This window comes from Drosophila ficusphila, unplaced genomic scaffold (assembly GCF_018152265.1).
Source record: "Drosophila ficusphila isolate 14025-0441.05 unplaced genomic scaffold, ASM1815226v1 contig_636, whole genome shotgun sequence".
In the NCBI taxonomy this organism is placed as follows: Eukaryota; Metazoa; Arthropoda; class Insecta; order Diptera; family Drosophilidae; genus Drosophila; species Drosophila ficusphila.
Window position 1 is genome coordinate 3,088,980 of NW_025064569.1, and position 15,432 is coordinate 3,104,411.

Genomic DNA, 15,432 nt, shown 5'->3' on the forward strand with positions numbered 1-15,432 from the left:
AATGCCATTTACATACTATATATACAATTCGTTATTGGTACTAGTAGGCATATTTTCAAAAACAACGATATATACAATGGTGGCCATAAGTAACCATAAGCCATAACTGCAAAAAGAATTCTTCAAAAATAATTTTTCTTCTATTTTTAATGATTTTTTGAAAATGACTAGAAATACGCATTTTTTTTCTCTTTTCCATACAAATTTTTTCCGACATTGTCACCTTCAAAAAATCATTAAAAATAGAAGAAAAATTATTTTTGAAGAATTATTTTTGCAGTGTCTATTATTTTTGATTAAAGAAACTTTTTGCATCCAAAAATTTTAGTTTTGAAGCCGAGGGAAAAGTTTTTTTTTTTTTGACTTTTTGTTTAAAATGGCCCTTTTCAATAAATATCGAATGAGTTGAGAAAAGTATGGTATCATTCAAACGGCATTTGAATTACCTTTCCATTGATACCAAAAGTTAAAAGAAGCAAGTTCAGGTTTCGAGTATATTTCACTTTTATTTTGACAAAATACTTACGGCCACCACTGTAGGGTGCTTTTTTCTAAATACAAAAAACTAAGAAGACCGATACTTTTATTACTTAAACGTCTGTAAAAAATAATATAGTTATAAGGCATGTTTGGGCATGCCGCAGCCTAACTCAAATCTTTAAATTTCAAATCTTAACGTAAATTAAATTCTCGATGTTGGCTTTTGTTTTTTTCTTTTGTATATGTAACTCTAATAACTCCGATTTAAATAAAGGATCAGTTCGGATATATAAAGTAAGGCATTTCAAAAACGAGAAGACTTTCCTGCAGAAATCACGTTTTGGCATAAAAATCTAAAACAAAAAAAAAACAAGAAAGGAAGCTATTTAAAGCAAGCCGAAGCTGATAAAACCTTGCAGTAATCAAATTTGTCGAACAAAATACATAAAACATAAACAACATCGAATATATGACGGTTTATCTATTAATTTTCAATATTTTCGACGATTGTTTATATGAAAGGTATATTATATAGTTGCCCGATTTCTATGAAATTTAATACGAAATTCGAAGAGTCGTTAAAAATGTCTAAATTCCAAAAATCATGAGAATCTGATGAAAAACAATGATGTTAGCTATATGAGTAGTCCGATTTTTAAAAAAATTTTCTCGGTTCAAGGGAAGTTAAAAAAGTCGATGTTTTAAAAATCATGCTCATGAAAAAAAAAACAATGACGTTATAATTTTTTTTGCTATTATTTCTATACATATTTTTATACCCTTGCAGAGCAAAAGGGTATTATAATTTAAGTCAGAAGTTTGCAACGCAATGAAGGAGACACCTTAGACCCCATAAAGTATATATATTCTTGATCAGCATCACCATCTGAATCGAAATATGTATGTACGTCTGTCCGTTGGTCCGTCTGTCCGTCTGTCTGTTTCTATGTAAACTAGTCTCTCAGTTTTAAGGGGGGCTTCTCATGTAAAATTTTAAAAAAATCGAAATTTTTTTTTTTCATAAATCGATAGAATAACGTCTTGAGAGTATATTCCCGAAGTTTTATAACTCAACTCTCAATATTATGGAAAATATCAGTGATTGAACGAGCGCGCTCAAGTTCAAGACCCACACTAACTCAAAACTTTAAATCGTTTTTTCTCAAAACTATGTTTTAAAAAACGCGGTACACGATTACGGAAAAACTACTGAACCGATTTTTGATTTCTAAAAAGTTTTTTGCAGATTATACATTGAACGAGTGCGTGAATATCTGAAATTGTGAAAAAAAGTTATTTTATACACTTTTCAGCCCAATTCAGCAAAAAAAAAGACGAAAAAATGGCACTTTTTTTTTCAAGGCGTGATTTCAATATTTTAAAATCGAATTTTTTGAAGTGGCTGACATTCACGCACTCGTTTGAACCTTGCTGCATACAAAAATTTTTTTTTTTTTTCAGATGAAAACTTTTTGCTCCACACTGTACCGCAATAAGTCCCTCAGCCGCGTCGAGCCACACGCGACCTTGAATAAGTCCGCCATTTTGTTTTTTAGAATTTTCAAAAAATGTTTTTCTCATACTTTAAACATGTCTTCAAATATGTGCAAAAAATTATTCGTGTAAGTTTTCATTTTCCAAGTGAAAAAAATTCCCAAAAAACCACTACTTTTTGGCATGTTACATGAGAAGCCCCCCTTAAAGCTATCTTGCTGAAACTTTCCCAAAAGTTGTGTAGCTATTGCACGCAGTATATAAGTCGGAACGAGCCGGATCGGCTGACTATATCGGATAGCTCCCTTACGAGAGATTGAAAAAAAAAATCTCACTCCGTTGTTTTTGATCAGATCGACTTGATTTCTTTCAGATGGCGTTTTATAACTACTATTGAATTTCGATTTAAATTTTATCGAAATCGGATAACTCTATCACATAGCTCCCATAGGAGAGGTCAACAAATATATATAGAATTAATGGAAATTAATTGATAACGTCATTGTTTTTCATCACACGACTATGATTTTTTATACCCTTGCAGAGCAAAGGGTATTATAATTTTGGCCAGAAGTTTGCAACGCAGTGAAGGAGACACCTCAGACCCCATAAAGTATATATATTCTTGATCAGCATCACGATCTGAGTCGAAATACGTCTGTACGTCTGTCCGTCTGTCTGTCTGTCCGTCTGTCCGTCTGTCCGTCTGTCCTCCTGTCCGTTTCTGCCTAAACTAGTCTCTCAGTTTTAAAGCTATATTGCTGAAACTTTCCCAAAAGATGTGTAGTTATTGCACGCAGTATATAAGTCGGAACGAGCCGGATCGGCCGACTATATCGGATAACTCCCATACAAGAGGTCAAAAAAATAAAGGATAAAAAATTATTACGCCGTTGTTTTTGATCAGATCGACTTGAATTCTTCAAGATGGCGTTTTCTAACGGTTATTAAATTTCGGATTAAATTTTATCAAAATCGAATAACCCTATCATATAGCTGCCATAGGAAAGATCTAAAAATATATATGGAAATAATGGCAAAATAATCATAACGTTGTTGTTTTTTATTCCACGAGCATGATTTTTACAACATCGACTTTATGAACTACCCTTGAACCGAGAAAAAAATTTCATAAAAATCGGACAACTATATCATATAGCTGCCAAATGAACAATAGTCGAAAATATGGAAAATTAATAGAAAAGTCGTCATAGCTTCGATGTTGTTAGCCTTTATGTATTTTGTTCGATATGTTTAATGACTGCAAGGGTATATAAGCTTCGGCTTGCCGAAGCTAGCTTCCTTTCTTGTTGAGTATCAAGTTTTTTAGCTAGCCTTGATTTATAAAAAAAATTTCATAAAAATCGGACAACTATATCTAATAGCTGCCAGAAAAGATCGAAAAATCTATAAAGAATTAACGGAAATAAAATGATAACATCGTTATTTCTGATCAGAAAATTATGATTTTTGGAATATAAAGTTTTTTAACGACTCTTGAATAAAAAATCAAATTTCATCAAAATCGGACGACTATATCATATATGTAGCTGCCATATGAACAATAGTCAAAAATATGAAAAATTAATAGAAATGTTGTTTAGCCTTTGTGTATTCTGTTCGAAATATTTGCGGACTGCAAGGGTATATAAGCTTCGGCTTGCCGAAGCTAGCTTCCTTTCTTGTTAGATCTTTCCTATGGCAGCTATATGATAGATTTATCAGATTTTGGTCAAATATTATTCTAAGCTCGATAGTAGTTGAAAAACCCCATCTGGGAGAAATCAAGTTGAATTATAAAAAAAATTTCATAAAAATCGGACAACTATATCATATAGCTCCCATAGGAAAGATTGAAAAATCTATACAGAATTAACGGAAATAAAATTATAACATCGTTGTTTTTCATCAGACAGTCATTATTTTTGTAAATTAGACATTGTTAACGACTCTTGAATTTAAAATTTCATTTCATCAAAATCGGACAACAATATCGCTGTCATATGAACAATCGTCGTAAATATAGACGATTAATAGAAAAATCGTCATAGCCACGACGTTGTTTAGCGTTAATGTATTTTGTTCGACATATTTGAAGACCCCAAAAGTATATAAGCTTTGGCTTATTGCTAGCCGAAGCTATCTTCGTTTCTTGTTTTACGGCCTAATTTTTTGCTATAAATGTTACGGACTAATTTTGTGCTAAAAATGTTAGTATAAATTGCTTTAGAAGCTGCAGTTTAAAAAGTAGTTTAGACATAAATATTTTTAATTACCTTTGTGTTAAAGTAGGTTGAAGGTTTATAGTGGTCAATATTAAAGGAATGAATTCAGATACTTCTTGATGTACAGCGTTTTTATATATTTGGTACATAAGAACAACAATTATTGGGAGTTCCTGTAAAACTTTCAAAGATAATATTCCTCGCGGAAGAAGATTATACTGAAAAAAATAAAAAAAAGGATGTTAAATAATTAAATTGGTTGCGGATTGAGCTTACAAAGTAATAGTGACGCTTAAATAATAAACTAAATTAATGATTTTTATACCTTAACAATGGTTGTTACTTTTTTTTTTTTTTTTTTTTTAGAAGCTTACAACCCAGTATAGAACACTTCGAACCCAACAAAAATAAGTTTCTTTTTTAAAGTGTATAAATTTCTTAATCGCAATATCCGAAAAGACAATTAAAACTGAATAGATATACCCTGCAGTTCCAAAAGTGCCTTGTCGCCGAGGAATTGTACGATGACTCATTGGTGACAGCGGAGTAAGGTGGGTGGTGGTGACTCACGAATGACACTTCAAGAGACTATTTATATGGGATGTCGACTTTTCGTATACAAGACGCTCTCGATGAAACTTTTCCCCATATCCGCGAACGATTCATCGGTGACTTATACGAATTTTGTACGGAGAAAATTCTTATAAGTCATTAATGTGTTCGTTGGTGGCATGAAGGAGGATACCCTTTGTGAAATCACCAATGAACTTCTAAAAATGTCATTCCCAAGTTCATATGAAAAACAATCTTCTATATATATAAAAGGACGTCGTGTGGAATTGGCTATCTCGACCCACCTGGATCTATTGTTACCCCTATCTGAGCTTAAAGCTCACCCATCAACCCGGCACCTCCGAAAAAATCAAGAAGCTTTGTTGGGTCGATGCTTCCGGAGGTCCCAAGTGTAAGAGACCGGGAACCGAGGGTTCTACTTCTCAGGCTACTAAAGGCTGGGCATTCTGAGATTATGTGTAGGGAGGTTTCGCCCTCACTATCACAGAATCTGCACATCTTGCTGTTAACAATCCCTATATTACATAGGTGACTCCTTAGTTTGCAATGTCCGGTTAGTAAACCGGTAATTACCCTGGGTGAGTTCTTTCCTAATGGTATAAGTTACTTGAACCTTTTTATGTCATAATTGACGATGAGGATTTTGGCTTGTCTTTTGCCTGTGGTGTTCTCCCAGCAGGCTTACCTCATATGTTCCTCGTCCTTTCTCAGATAATCTTTGATTGTGTGTCTGCATATGCCACAATAAGGCTCGGGTCCTATAAGGGGACGTTCTGCCCCTAATTTAGCTAGCCTGTCGGCTAGTTCGTTCCCGGATATGTTTTTATGTACTGGGATCCATCTTAACTTAAGGATTAACCATATTAACAGAAGGTTTAACTTTTTTCTTACTTCTCGAACCAGCTTCGAGGTGATTTTATTACTGTAAAGTGCAGTAATTGCCGCTCGCCTGTCCGAAAGGATAGCAATTTCCATGTTTGTGTACCCTCGCTTTATGTTGAGCTTCGCACACCGTCCTATGGCACATACCTCAGCTTGGAATATGCTGATGTATTGGCCTAAAGATTCATGGTACTTGATTAGTTAGGGACCCATCCGTATACCACGCTATGGTGTGACTTGCCATGGAGTCCACTCCCTTCATGGTGGTCCACTTTTTCTTTTTGCTTAAATGAGCGAAGAAATTCTTTTCGAAAATGATTTCTACTGCCATTTCGTCCCTGGGAAATGAACTCAGGGGAAGTTTGTAGCATATGCTGGCGTTTTATGCAGTAATATTATTTGATTTCGCGTGCTTTGAGGTAGGGGAATTAACTCACTCAAAACTGACAAGATAAAGAAGAAAGAAAGAAATGGTTATTAAACGATCGACAATAGGTAGATAAAGAAAAAATACGATTCTAAAACAATTTGACTTGAATGTTGTTGCTGTAGTTGTTGTTCAGCAACTTGCATTAGCCCACCCAACCACCTAGACCATTTACTCCGTCTCCAAAATGATGTCATTCATTAAATCGTCCCTATGTTCAAGTCGCTTCTTTTAACATTATTGTTGTTCGGCATGGCCCCACGGTAAACGCTTAGCAGTTGTTAATTTTCAATTTACACAATTTATTCATAACAATAGTTCTCCATCACGATTGTGGTAGCGTTTAAAGATAATTCCTATAAAAATATTTAATTTAATTAGGCTTGATATTTTTATTAATTTTCGCACAAAACCTTAAAATTTTCTTTTTTTTTTATTAATTAATGCGCGCAGTGAGAAATCGTGCGAATGGTCTGTTGACCAAGTATTAGGTTGTTTGGTAATGACATACCGGTTTCTTTATTAACTTTTGACGACGATTTAAACATAGTTAGCGTTGTCCGATTTAAGTGCAATATGTCGAAGAGAACGATGATTTTCTGTCATTTTGATGGTAACTTGTATATGCCTCTCCTAAAGAAGTCCTTGTTCCTACTGGCAAAAAACTCGGCGATTCGATTTTCAAAATCCTCCCTTGAACTCAATTTTTGTCCATCGAAAAAATTTTGCATGGCCAAAAACAGATGGTAATCGCTTGGGCAATGTCCGGACTATAAGGTGGATGCATTAACACTTCCCAACCAAGCTCCCGTAGCTTGTGACGCGTCACCAGAGATGTATGGGGCCTGGCGTTGTCATGATGGAACACAACGCCCTTACGATTCACCATGGCTGGCCGCTTCTGTTCAAATGCAATCTTCAATCGCTCCAGTTGTTCACAGTAGAGGTCAGAATTGATGGTTTGGCCATAGGGCAACACTTCATAATGGATAATTCCTCTGATATCCCACCATACACTCAGCAACACCTTCTGAGCCGTCAGTCCTGGCTTTTCCACCGTTTTCGACCAGGATCTTTAACGCTTTATGTTGTCATATGTGATCCATTTTTCATCACCAGTGACTAACCGATCCAGAAATGAGTGGAGTTTATTACGGTGCAACAAAGATTCGGAGATTGACACACGGTCGAAAAGGTTTTTTTGGGATAACTCATGAGGCAGCCATACATCGAGCTTTTTTGTTAAATTTCTCGACTTTAAATGCCTATGGACGGTTTCCGTGCTTAGCTGCAGCTCCTCTGCGATGGTTATAAAAGTCACATGACGATCCACTATTTCCATGATTTTATCCGTATCAACGGTCTTTGGTCGTCCGGAAGGCTTTGGTGTTTCGGTATCAAAATTGCCACTTCGGAATCGCCTAAACCACTGTTCGGCGGTTTGAATCGAAAGTTTGTTATCTCCTAAGACAGCAATAATCTGTTTGCGAGATTACGCAGCAGTTTTTCCCTGTGCGAAATAAAATTTCAAAATTGCCCGAATTTCTGCGTTTGTGAACTCCATTTCAATCGATTGTAATTTTTTAACGTGGAAGCTCATGGAAAAAAACTATATGTCATTTTAAATGACATGATCTTTTCAGATTTTGGATTTAACAACGTTGACTGACTGAGTCTTGTTTATTGTGCGTTCTCCATCGAACTTAGGGTAAATCAATAACACGTGCACCATGTTTGCTGGTCTTATTTCGTAAGTAATCGGCAAGTTTTCGAAAGAGAGAAACGTGTTGCAAATAGGTAATGCTTACATTGACTACCTTGACCCAACTGGATCTATTGTACCCCCCTATCTGAGCTTAAATCTCACCCTTCAACCCCGGTTCCTCCGATAAAGTCAACGAGCTTTGTTGAGTCGATGCGGAAGAGACCGGGAACCGAGGGTTCTACTTCTCTGACTGCTAAGGCTGGGCAGTCAGGAATTATGTGTAGGGAGGTTTCATCCTCGCTACCGCAAAATCTGCATGTCTTGCTGCCTACAATTCTTATTTTAAATAGGTGAATCCTTAGTCTGCAATGTCCGGTTAGTATACCGGTAATTACCCTGGGTGATTTCTTCCCTAGTGGTATAAGTTTCTTAAACCTCTTCATATCATAATTGACGATGACGGTTTTGGCTTGTCTTTGGCCTGTAGTGTTCTGCTCGATTCAGTAATTACTTTGGATATACATACTTGCATTTACTTAGACAAGTTCAACTAAATAACACTTGATTTTTGTAATCAAAATGAATTCATTACTGTTGTGAAATGAAATAAAAATGTTCCTTTTCATATAAAATATATATATATATATATAGATGTCCTGTGTCCGCTTCGCTGGTCAACACAATTTAACAACATAATAGTCAATGTTGCAACATTTTTTAAATATAATATATATAAGTATAGAAAGATGGTGATTTAACACTTTTCCAGTTTGACTTTTCCACTTGCGCAGCACAATCCAGCCGTTTCTCTTTTAAACTTTAACGCACTGCAATATCGGTATATAGTCGCCATTGGTCCAATATCTAAATTTTCATTATCACTGTAGTTCGCAGTGGGGTCATATTGGAATGCCAAGCGATTGAATGATGCCAATGATCTCCATGTGCTCATTTGTCGTTCTTCGCTTAAGTTTTGTGAATATACTTGGTGCTGGCTTGGATGTCTGCGGCCAATGTTTGCACGTCGTCCTCTAAGCATTTTGGACTATGGACAGAGTGGTGAATTTATCCTCAAATCCACGATCCACAGAATTTTCACAGTGTTGAACTGACAGTGTGTTAAATTGAATAAAAATTCTTTTTTTTCACAATTTCACAGTGAACACACTACCCGTGTCGGGTCATCCAGCCGCAGCAGATAATTAGGTTCTCTTAATGCGCGCTCTTATTTTATCTGCATAATAATCATCGCTCTCTATCTCTATCATTCTATTCGCTCTCTCGTTGCTTGTTGGCTTCTACTCTGGGTCTGAAATTGTCTGATCCGTTGTAATTCTAACTTCTTCCTTTCGATCTCGCGGACCATTTTTGTTAATCGCTTCTGCTAAAATAAATTCGCTGCCTTTGCAGAAATCGAACTCTAAATTTTCGTGTTTTTATTTAAATAGCTAATGAAAAAGCTTATTAGCTCAACATTTGGAGACCCCGACTTGATTTGTGCATAAAAATACCCAGTGCAAGTCACAAAAATTAATTCATTTTACCAGGCTGCATATCTCACTTGGTGTTGCAGCTTCATTGTGCATTGGCCGGCCATAAACAATACCAACGTTTATAAATTAATTTGTGCAAATAATATCACTCTTGCTACGCAAACTTATACACATAAGGCGGTACAAGTTTTCGTGTTCGTTATTCCTCTTTGCGCTCATCTTCCCGCTGAAGACGAATTTTGCCCACCGATTCTGCTGCATTTATTATTGTTGTTGTTGCTGCTTAACATGTCTTCAGAAAATTCGGTAAGCGTCACCGGCAATAGCAGCTCAAACAGGGTGACATTTCTGAAGCGCAAGGCAAATTCACTATTTAATAGAGTGGAGCGTTTAATGGAATCTCTTTCAAGTTCGGCGTTGAATTCGTTTGACGATTCTGGCCTTCATGTGAGGTTGGAGCTTATTGAGGAACTTCAAGGAGCATTTAAAAAGGTTCTTAGCGAGCTTGAGGAGTTGGATTTCGACGAAATTTGATGACGTCGTCGTAATTCTTAAGTCGACGGTTCGATCGGAGATCACAAAGCGCTCCTCGCAACTGCTTCAGCACTCAACCTTTGCTGATGGTAATACGTCCGGTTATTTCGGCCATCAACAGCGACAAGCTCTGCGCCGAGCTATTCCACTTCCCGCTCTTGAACTTCCGAAATTCTCTGGAGGTTATGCGAATTGGGCAGATTTCTATTCTATGTTTACAACCATCATAGATAGTCATCCTGACCTGACCAACATAGAAAAGCTCCAGCATCTACGTTCATGCCTGAGGGATTCTGCGTTGGAAACCATCCGCTCGCTGGAAATTTCGGATGGCAATTATTCTGTAGCATTGGACTTATTGCAAAAAAGATTTGATAATCGTCGTTTAGTTTTTCAGGCACACATTACTGAGATCCTGGGGCTTAAGGCAGTGCAGAGTGGTTCCGTCTCGATGCTTCGTGAGCTGTCCGATAAGTTTAACGGTCATATTCGTGCTCTAAAGGGATTGGGCACGACGGAACAAATCGCAGGTTGCATTATCGTCCAAATACTGCTTCAAAAGCTAAATCCTGCGAGCCAGGCCAAATGGGAGGAGCGATTAGAGGATCAAGTATTCATCAATCTAATTCCGACGTGGGAATCCATGGCATCATTTTTGGAGCAGCGATGCAGAACGTTGGAGACAATGGATTTCGCCATGGCAAGCTATGCGTCTGGCAATCAGGTGGGAATCAACGGAACGTCTAGTTCTTGTAGATCCGCTTTTGTTGCCACAAATATTAACCCTTGGATTTGTTCGTTCTGTAATGCTTCTGGTCACTCCATTCATTCCTGCCAAGATTTTAATGCCCTGCCCCCTGCAAATCGGCTTCGAGAAGTAAAGAGGCTCTCTCTTTGCATAAACTGCCTTAAGATAGGGCATCATTTGAGGCAGTGCAATTCCAGCAATTGTCGTGCATGCGGAGCTAAACACCACACCCTCCTTCACTTGGGAAATTTAGCCTCAGCTTCTCCAAAGGCAGGATCACAGCTTCCAGAAGCTCTTGCCGCTGTCTCACTCAATGCTGTCGTAGAACCATCTCCCGTGCCTTCCACATCCACTGCTCTTATTGCTCAGGATTTCAGTACTGACAATGTGCTCCTAGCCACTGCCACCGTTCTCGTAAAAAATCGTTCTGGAGTTTTCGTTCCATGTCGAGTCCTTCTTGATTCGGGCTCTCAACTGCATTTAATAACATCCGCTTTGCAGATCAGCTTCAAACAAAGAAGATAAAGTCCTCGGCTTCTGTTACTGGAATCGGTGATTCGAGCTTTGTTACAAATGGTCACTCAGTTAATATTACGATGCAGTCCCGAACGTCTGATTACACGGTGAACCTAACCGCAGTTATTGCCCCCAATATAACTGAGCTACAGCCTAGTTTTAATGTGGACATCGGCAGCTGGAAAATACCGCAAAACATTAAATTACATTACAGACCCTACATTTTATATCCCTCAGCGTGTGGATCTTTTGATTGGAGCCAGTTTGTTTTACGAGCTGTTGTGCGTTGGACAAATTAAGCTCGCACCTGGATTACCGCTTATTCAAAAGACTCGACTGGGATGGATTGTTTCCGGAGGATATGGCGTCTCCAATGGCTCTTCATTAATCTCGCTCCTTGCTGTACCTCTCGTCAGTAAGGAGAATAGCTTGGATCGCCTTGATGATCGTGGAAAGGTTCTGCTAATAAAATCACCATACGCAGACATCGTAGCCTGTTCCAAATTTGCAAATTCCGATTTGCTCCGATTGGATGAATGGCAACGTGTGGCCTATTTGCAGGAAGTCCGCTGGACCCGATGGCGTACCCCGAAGCCTGGCCTGGTTGTCGGTGACGTGGTGCTGGTCAAGGACGAGAACTTGCCTCCAAAGAAGTGACCCCTAGCGAGAGTCCTTGAGTTTCTGTGTGGTGCAGATGGAGTTGCTCGAGTTGCAGTCCTCAAGACAACATCAGGAGTGACGAATAGAGCAGTTAATAAGCTGTGTCTGCTGCCCCTTAAAGATGCTGTTGAAAGCCAAGCTTCCAACGGTACTCCCCCCGGGTCATCCAACCGCAGCAGATAATTAGGTTCTCTTAATGCGCGCTCTTATCTTATCTGCATAATAACCATCGCTCTCTATCTCTATCATTCTATTCGCTCTCTCGTTGCTTGTTGGCTTCTACTCTGGGTCTGAAATTGTCTGATCCGTTGTAATTCTAACTACTTCCTTTCGATCTCTCGGAACATTTGTAACTCATTTTCGTCGAAATAAAATCGCTGCTCTCGCATAAATCGAACTCAAAATTTTTGTTAATTCTTTAATTTCCACAGCTAATAAAAAAGCTTATTAGCTAAACAACCCGTTTGTCCATGAAATTAACTGAGCAGAGAGCACTAAGGTTTGCATAATATGTGAAAACACTTAATTCACTTGGAAATGATAAATGTAAACCACAAATATTGAGTTAAAATGCTATGGTAGCGTGTTTGTCAGTGTGATGTGGTAGCAACTCACTTTATATGCGACAATATTGCAATTTTCTTACGGATCCCTAATTTTTTTCAAAATAAATTATAGCCTATGTTACTCTCCGATAATGTACCTAGCTTTCTATCGGTAAAATAATTTTTTAAATCGGACCAGTAGTTCCGGAGCCTATTCGTTACAAACAAACAAACAAACAAATTTAACCTCTTTATAATATTAGTATTACAGTATTAAGTATTATAATATATAAGTTTACTTATATAAGTTAACACCGGCCAAGCGCCCCCTTCTCCTCATCGCCTCTCGACCCGGATACCAGACACCACGACTTCCCTCAACCAACTTGACGACCAGCAGAGACGCAGCAGAGACCAAACGACAGCGGCAGAACGACAGTGTAACGACAGAACGCCAGAATTGCAACGGCAGTAACGTGAGAATGGAGGAGCAGTGACCGCCGCTAGCTGCCTCAACAATAGCTGCCGCTACCCCTTCCAATCGCCGCGGCTAATCGAATATCATCCGAAGTTTAGCAACACGTCAGCCGAAATATCCGGAAGCGCTGCTATCAGCAGCGCGACAATAGAAGGGCACTGACCGATCGCTAGCTGTCTCATCCATACCCCAGCCCACAAACGGAAATACAACGCTAGCACCTGGAGTATGGCAACACTTTGGCCCAGAACCGCTGTTGTCAGCATCGGATTGCGGCAACCGCTCTGCCAGCTTATGCAGTCAACAAGCCACGCTAGTTATATTTTAAGATCACTTCTATTTGTACCCCCAAAGCAGCAAGTTGACGATTGGTGCACGAATAAACGATTTATAACGTTAAAGCTCATATTGTTTAATTAAAACTCATACCACAAAAATTCAAGACATAGAAGGAAGGACGAAGGGAGCAAGGACCACAAGGATGCAGATAACGCTCATTAGGTAATATTCAGGGAAATACTTCCCCTACTGGTCATGTCAGGCCATAACTACTGGTCATGTCTGGCCATAACTGGCGCCCGAACAGATTTCACTTTCTCTCGAAAGTGGGACCCAAGAACCACCCGACAAACAAAAAGAAAAGAAAAAATTGTGAAAATTTCGTTAATAATTAAAAAGTAAAATATTTTAATAAAAAGCGTTGTGCGTGTGCGTGTGGAAAATGTAAATGGAAGTATAAAAATTTGTTGTGAACCACAATTACCCGCTGCGGTGAGGATGCTGCCATTTAGAGCTGGCATTCCCCACGGGCGCAAAAAAATTGTGAATAACTAAGTACCTGCCGCGGCGATCTGCCCACGTATCCTGTGACGCGGCATATTCGCGGGCACAAGACACTAAGTAATATTAAGGAAAAGAAGCGATAATCCGTTGCGGCGATAAGTCCACACCATTGGGTAGCTTATTCGCGAGTGTAAAAATTGCAATTCTAATTAAATAAACACGGATAACCGCTGCGGCAATTAATTTGCGAGCGGAAGGATTATAAACATATTTTGAAGATAAACGGAGAATTTGTGAAATGTTTCGTGTAAGTGGCAATCTGCTGGAAAGGCTAACGGATGTGGAATGCATTCAAAAAAAGCTGCCAAGTGGATTGTGTGGCAACCGTACCTTAGTAGGCGAAATGCTAAAATGGATAAATACGGACCACCGCGCCGATAAACACAATTAGACAAAATTAACAAAGAGAAAATACACGAAATTTAATAAAAATCGCACAACGCTCAAATGAAAATTACCAAGTTTCTTTTATTATGAACAAAAAAGTAAACCACTTACTAATTCTAATCTAATTTCAGAATAATAATCCTGTAAGAAAGAAAACGAATAAACATTGAAACAACACAAACTGAATAAAGGAGGAAAATACTGAGGGTAAGTGAAACGTTCCCACATACGCACAATTCCGAATTTACAAAAAAATAAAATAAATTAAATTAAAATATAAACGTATATAACAAATTTAAAATAAAAACAAGAAAGGAAGCTAGCTTTGGCAAGCCGAAGCTTATATACCATTACAGTCATCAAATATGTCGAACAAAATGTATAAAGGCTAAACAACATCGAAGCTTAGACGATTTTTCTATTCATTTTCCATATTTTCGACTATAGATCATATGGGAGCTATATGATATCGTTGTTCGATTTTGATCTAATTTAATTCGTAATTCAAGAGTTGTTTGAAAACATTGTTTTCTCCAAAAGTCGGCCGATTTTTTGAAACTTTTTTTCAGTATAAGAGTTGTTAAAAAACTTGATATTTAATTCTATATATATATTTCGAACTCTCCTATGGCAGCTATATGATAGAGTTATCCGATTTTAATAAAATTTAATCCGAAATACAATAGAAGTTAGAAAACGCCATATGGAAGAAATCAAGTCGATCTGATAAAAAACAACGGCGTAAGATTTTTTTATTTCATTCTCTTGTATTGGAGCTATCCGATATAGTCGGCCGATCCGGCCCGATCGGACTTATATACTGCGTGCAACAGCTACACAACTTTTGGGAAAGTTTCAGCAAGATAGCTTTAAAACTGAGAGACTAGTTTACATAGAAACAGACAGACGGACAGACGGACCGACGGACAGACGTACATACATATTTCGATTCAGATGGTGATGCTGATCAAGAATATATATACTTTATGGGGTCTAAGGTGTCTCCTTCACTGCGTTGCAAACTTCTGACTGAAATTATAATACCCTTTTGCTCTGCAAGGGTATAAAAAGAAAACTGTTGCTAAATCCCCTGCTACGACCCAAAGTAAAATAAAGTAAACACTCCTAAGGAAATTTAACTTTAAAAATGGAGGAAATGAAAGAAGTTTTGAACCGTCTTGATGCTACCATTACGGCCTTGACCACTCAGATGGTGGGCATAAAGGAAGAGGTTAGGAAAATAGGGAATAGAGTGAACATTTTAGAAACTGACTTCGAGCGGCGCAACCCGGTACCGGAAATACCGCTACCACTAGCGCGTCCACGTACGGAGTACGAACTTAAGGAATCTTCGGCCGTACCGGACTGCGTAAGGGAGCTTCTGACTTTCGAGGGAGATTCCGAGAAATACAATTCTTGGATTAATAGGGCTCAATCCATTG

General features: G+C 38.1%; 1 protein-coding gene and 1 pseudogene across 4 annotated transcripts in view; one reads left to right on the forward strand and one right to left on the reverse strand.

The window, feature by feature from the left end:
• Positions 1–15,432, reverse strand: part of LOC108086330 (transcription-associated protein 1) — a 118,328-nt gene that overhangs the window by 73,668 nt on the left and 29,228 nt on the right. For 3 of the 4 annotated variants that reach the window (XR_006245709.1, XR_006245708.1, XM_043208728.1), the window contains exon 4: positions 4,251–4,417. Coding sequence is in view for 2 of the 4 variants with exons in the window: in XM_043208728.1 (XP_043064663.1) it covers positions 4,251–4,417 (167 nt within the window). In the remaining 2 variants the exon portion in view is untranslated. Of the gene's footprint in view, positions 1–4,250; positions 4,418–15,432 lie in introns of those variants that run through there. The other variant, XM_043208729.1, reaches the window with a different exon arrangement.
• Positions 9,200–10,932, forward strand: LOC122320563 (annotated as a pseudogene).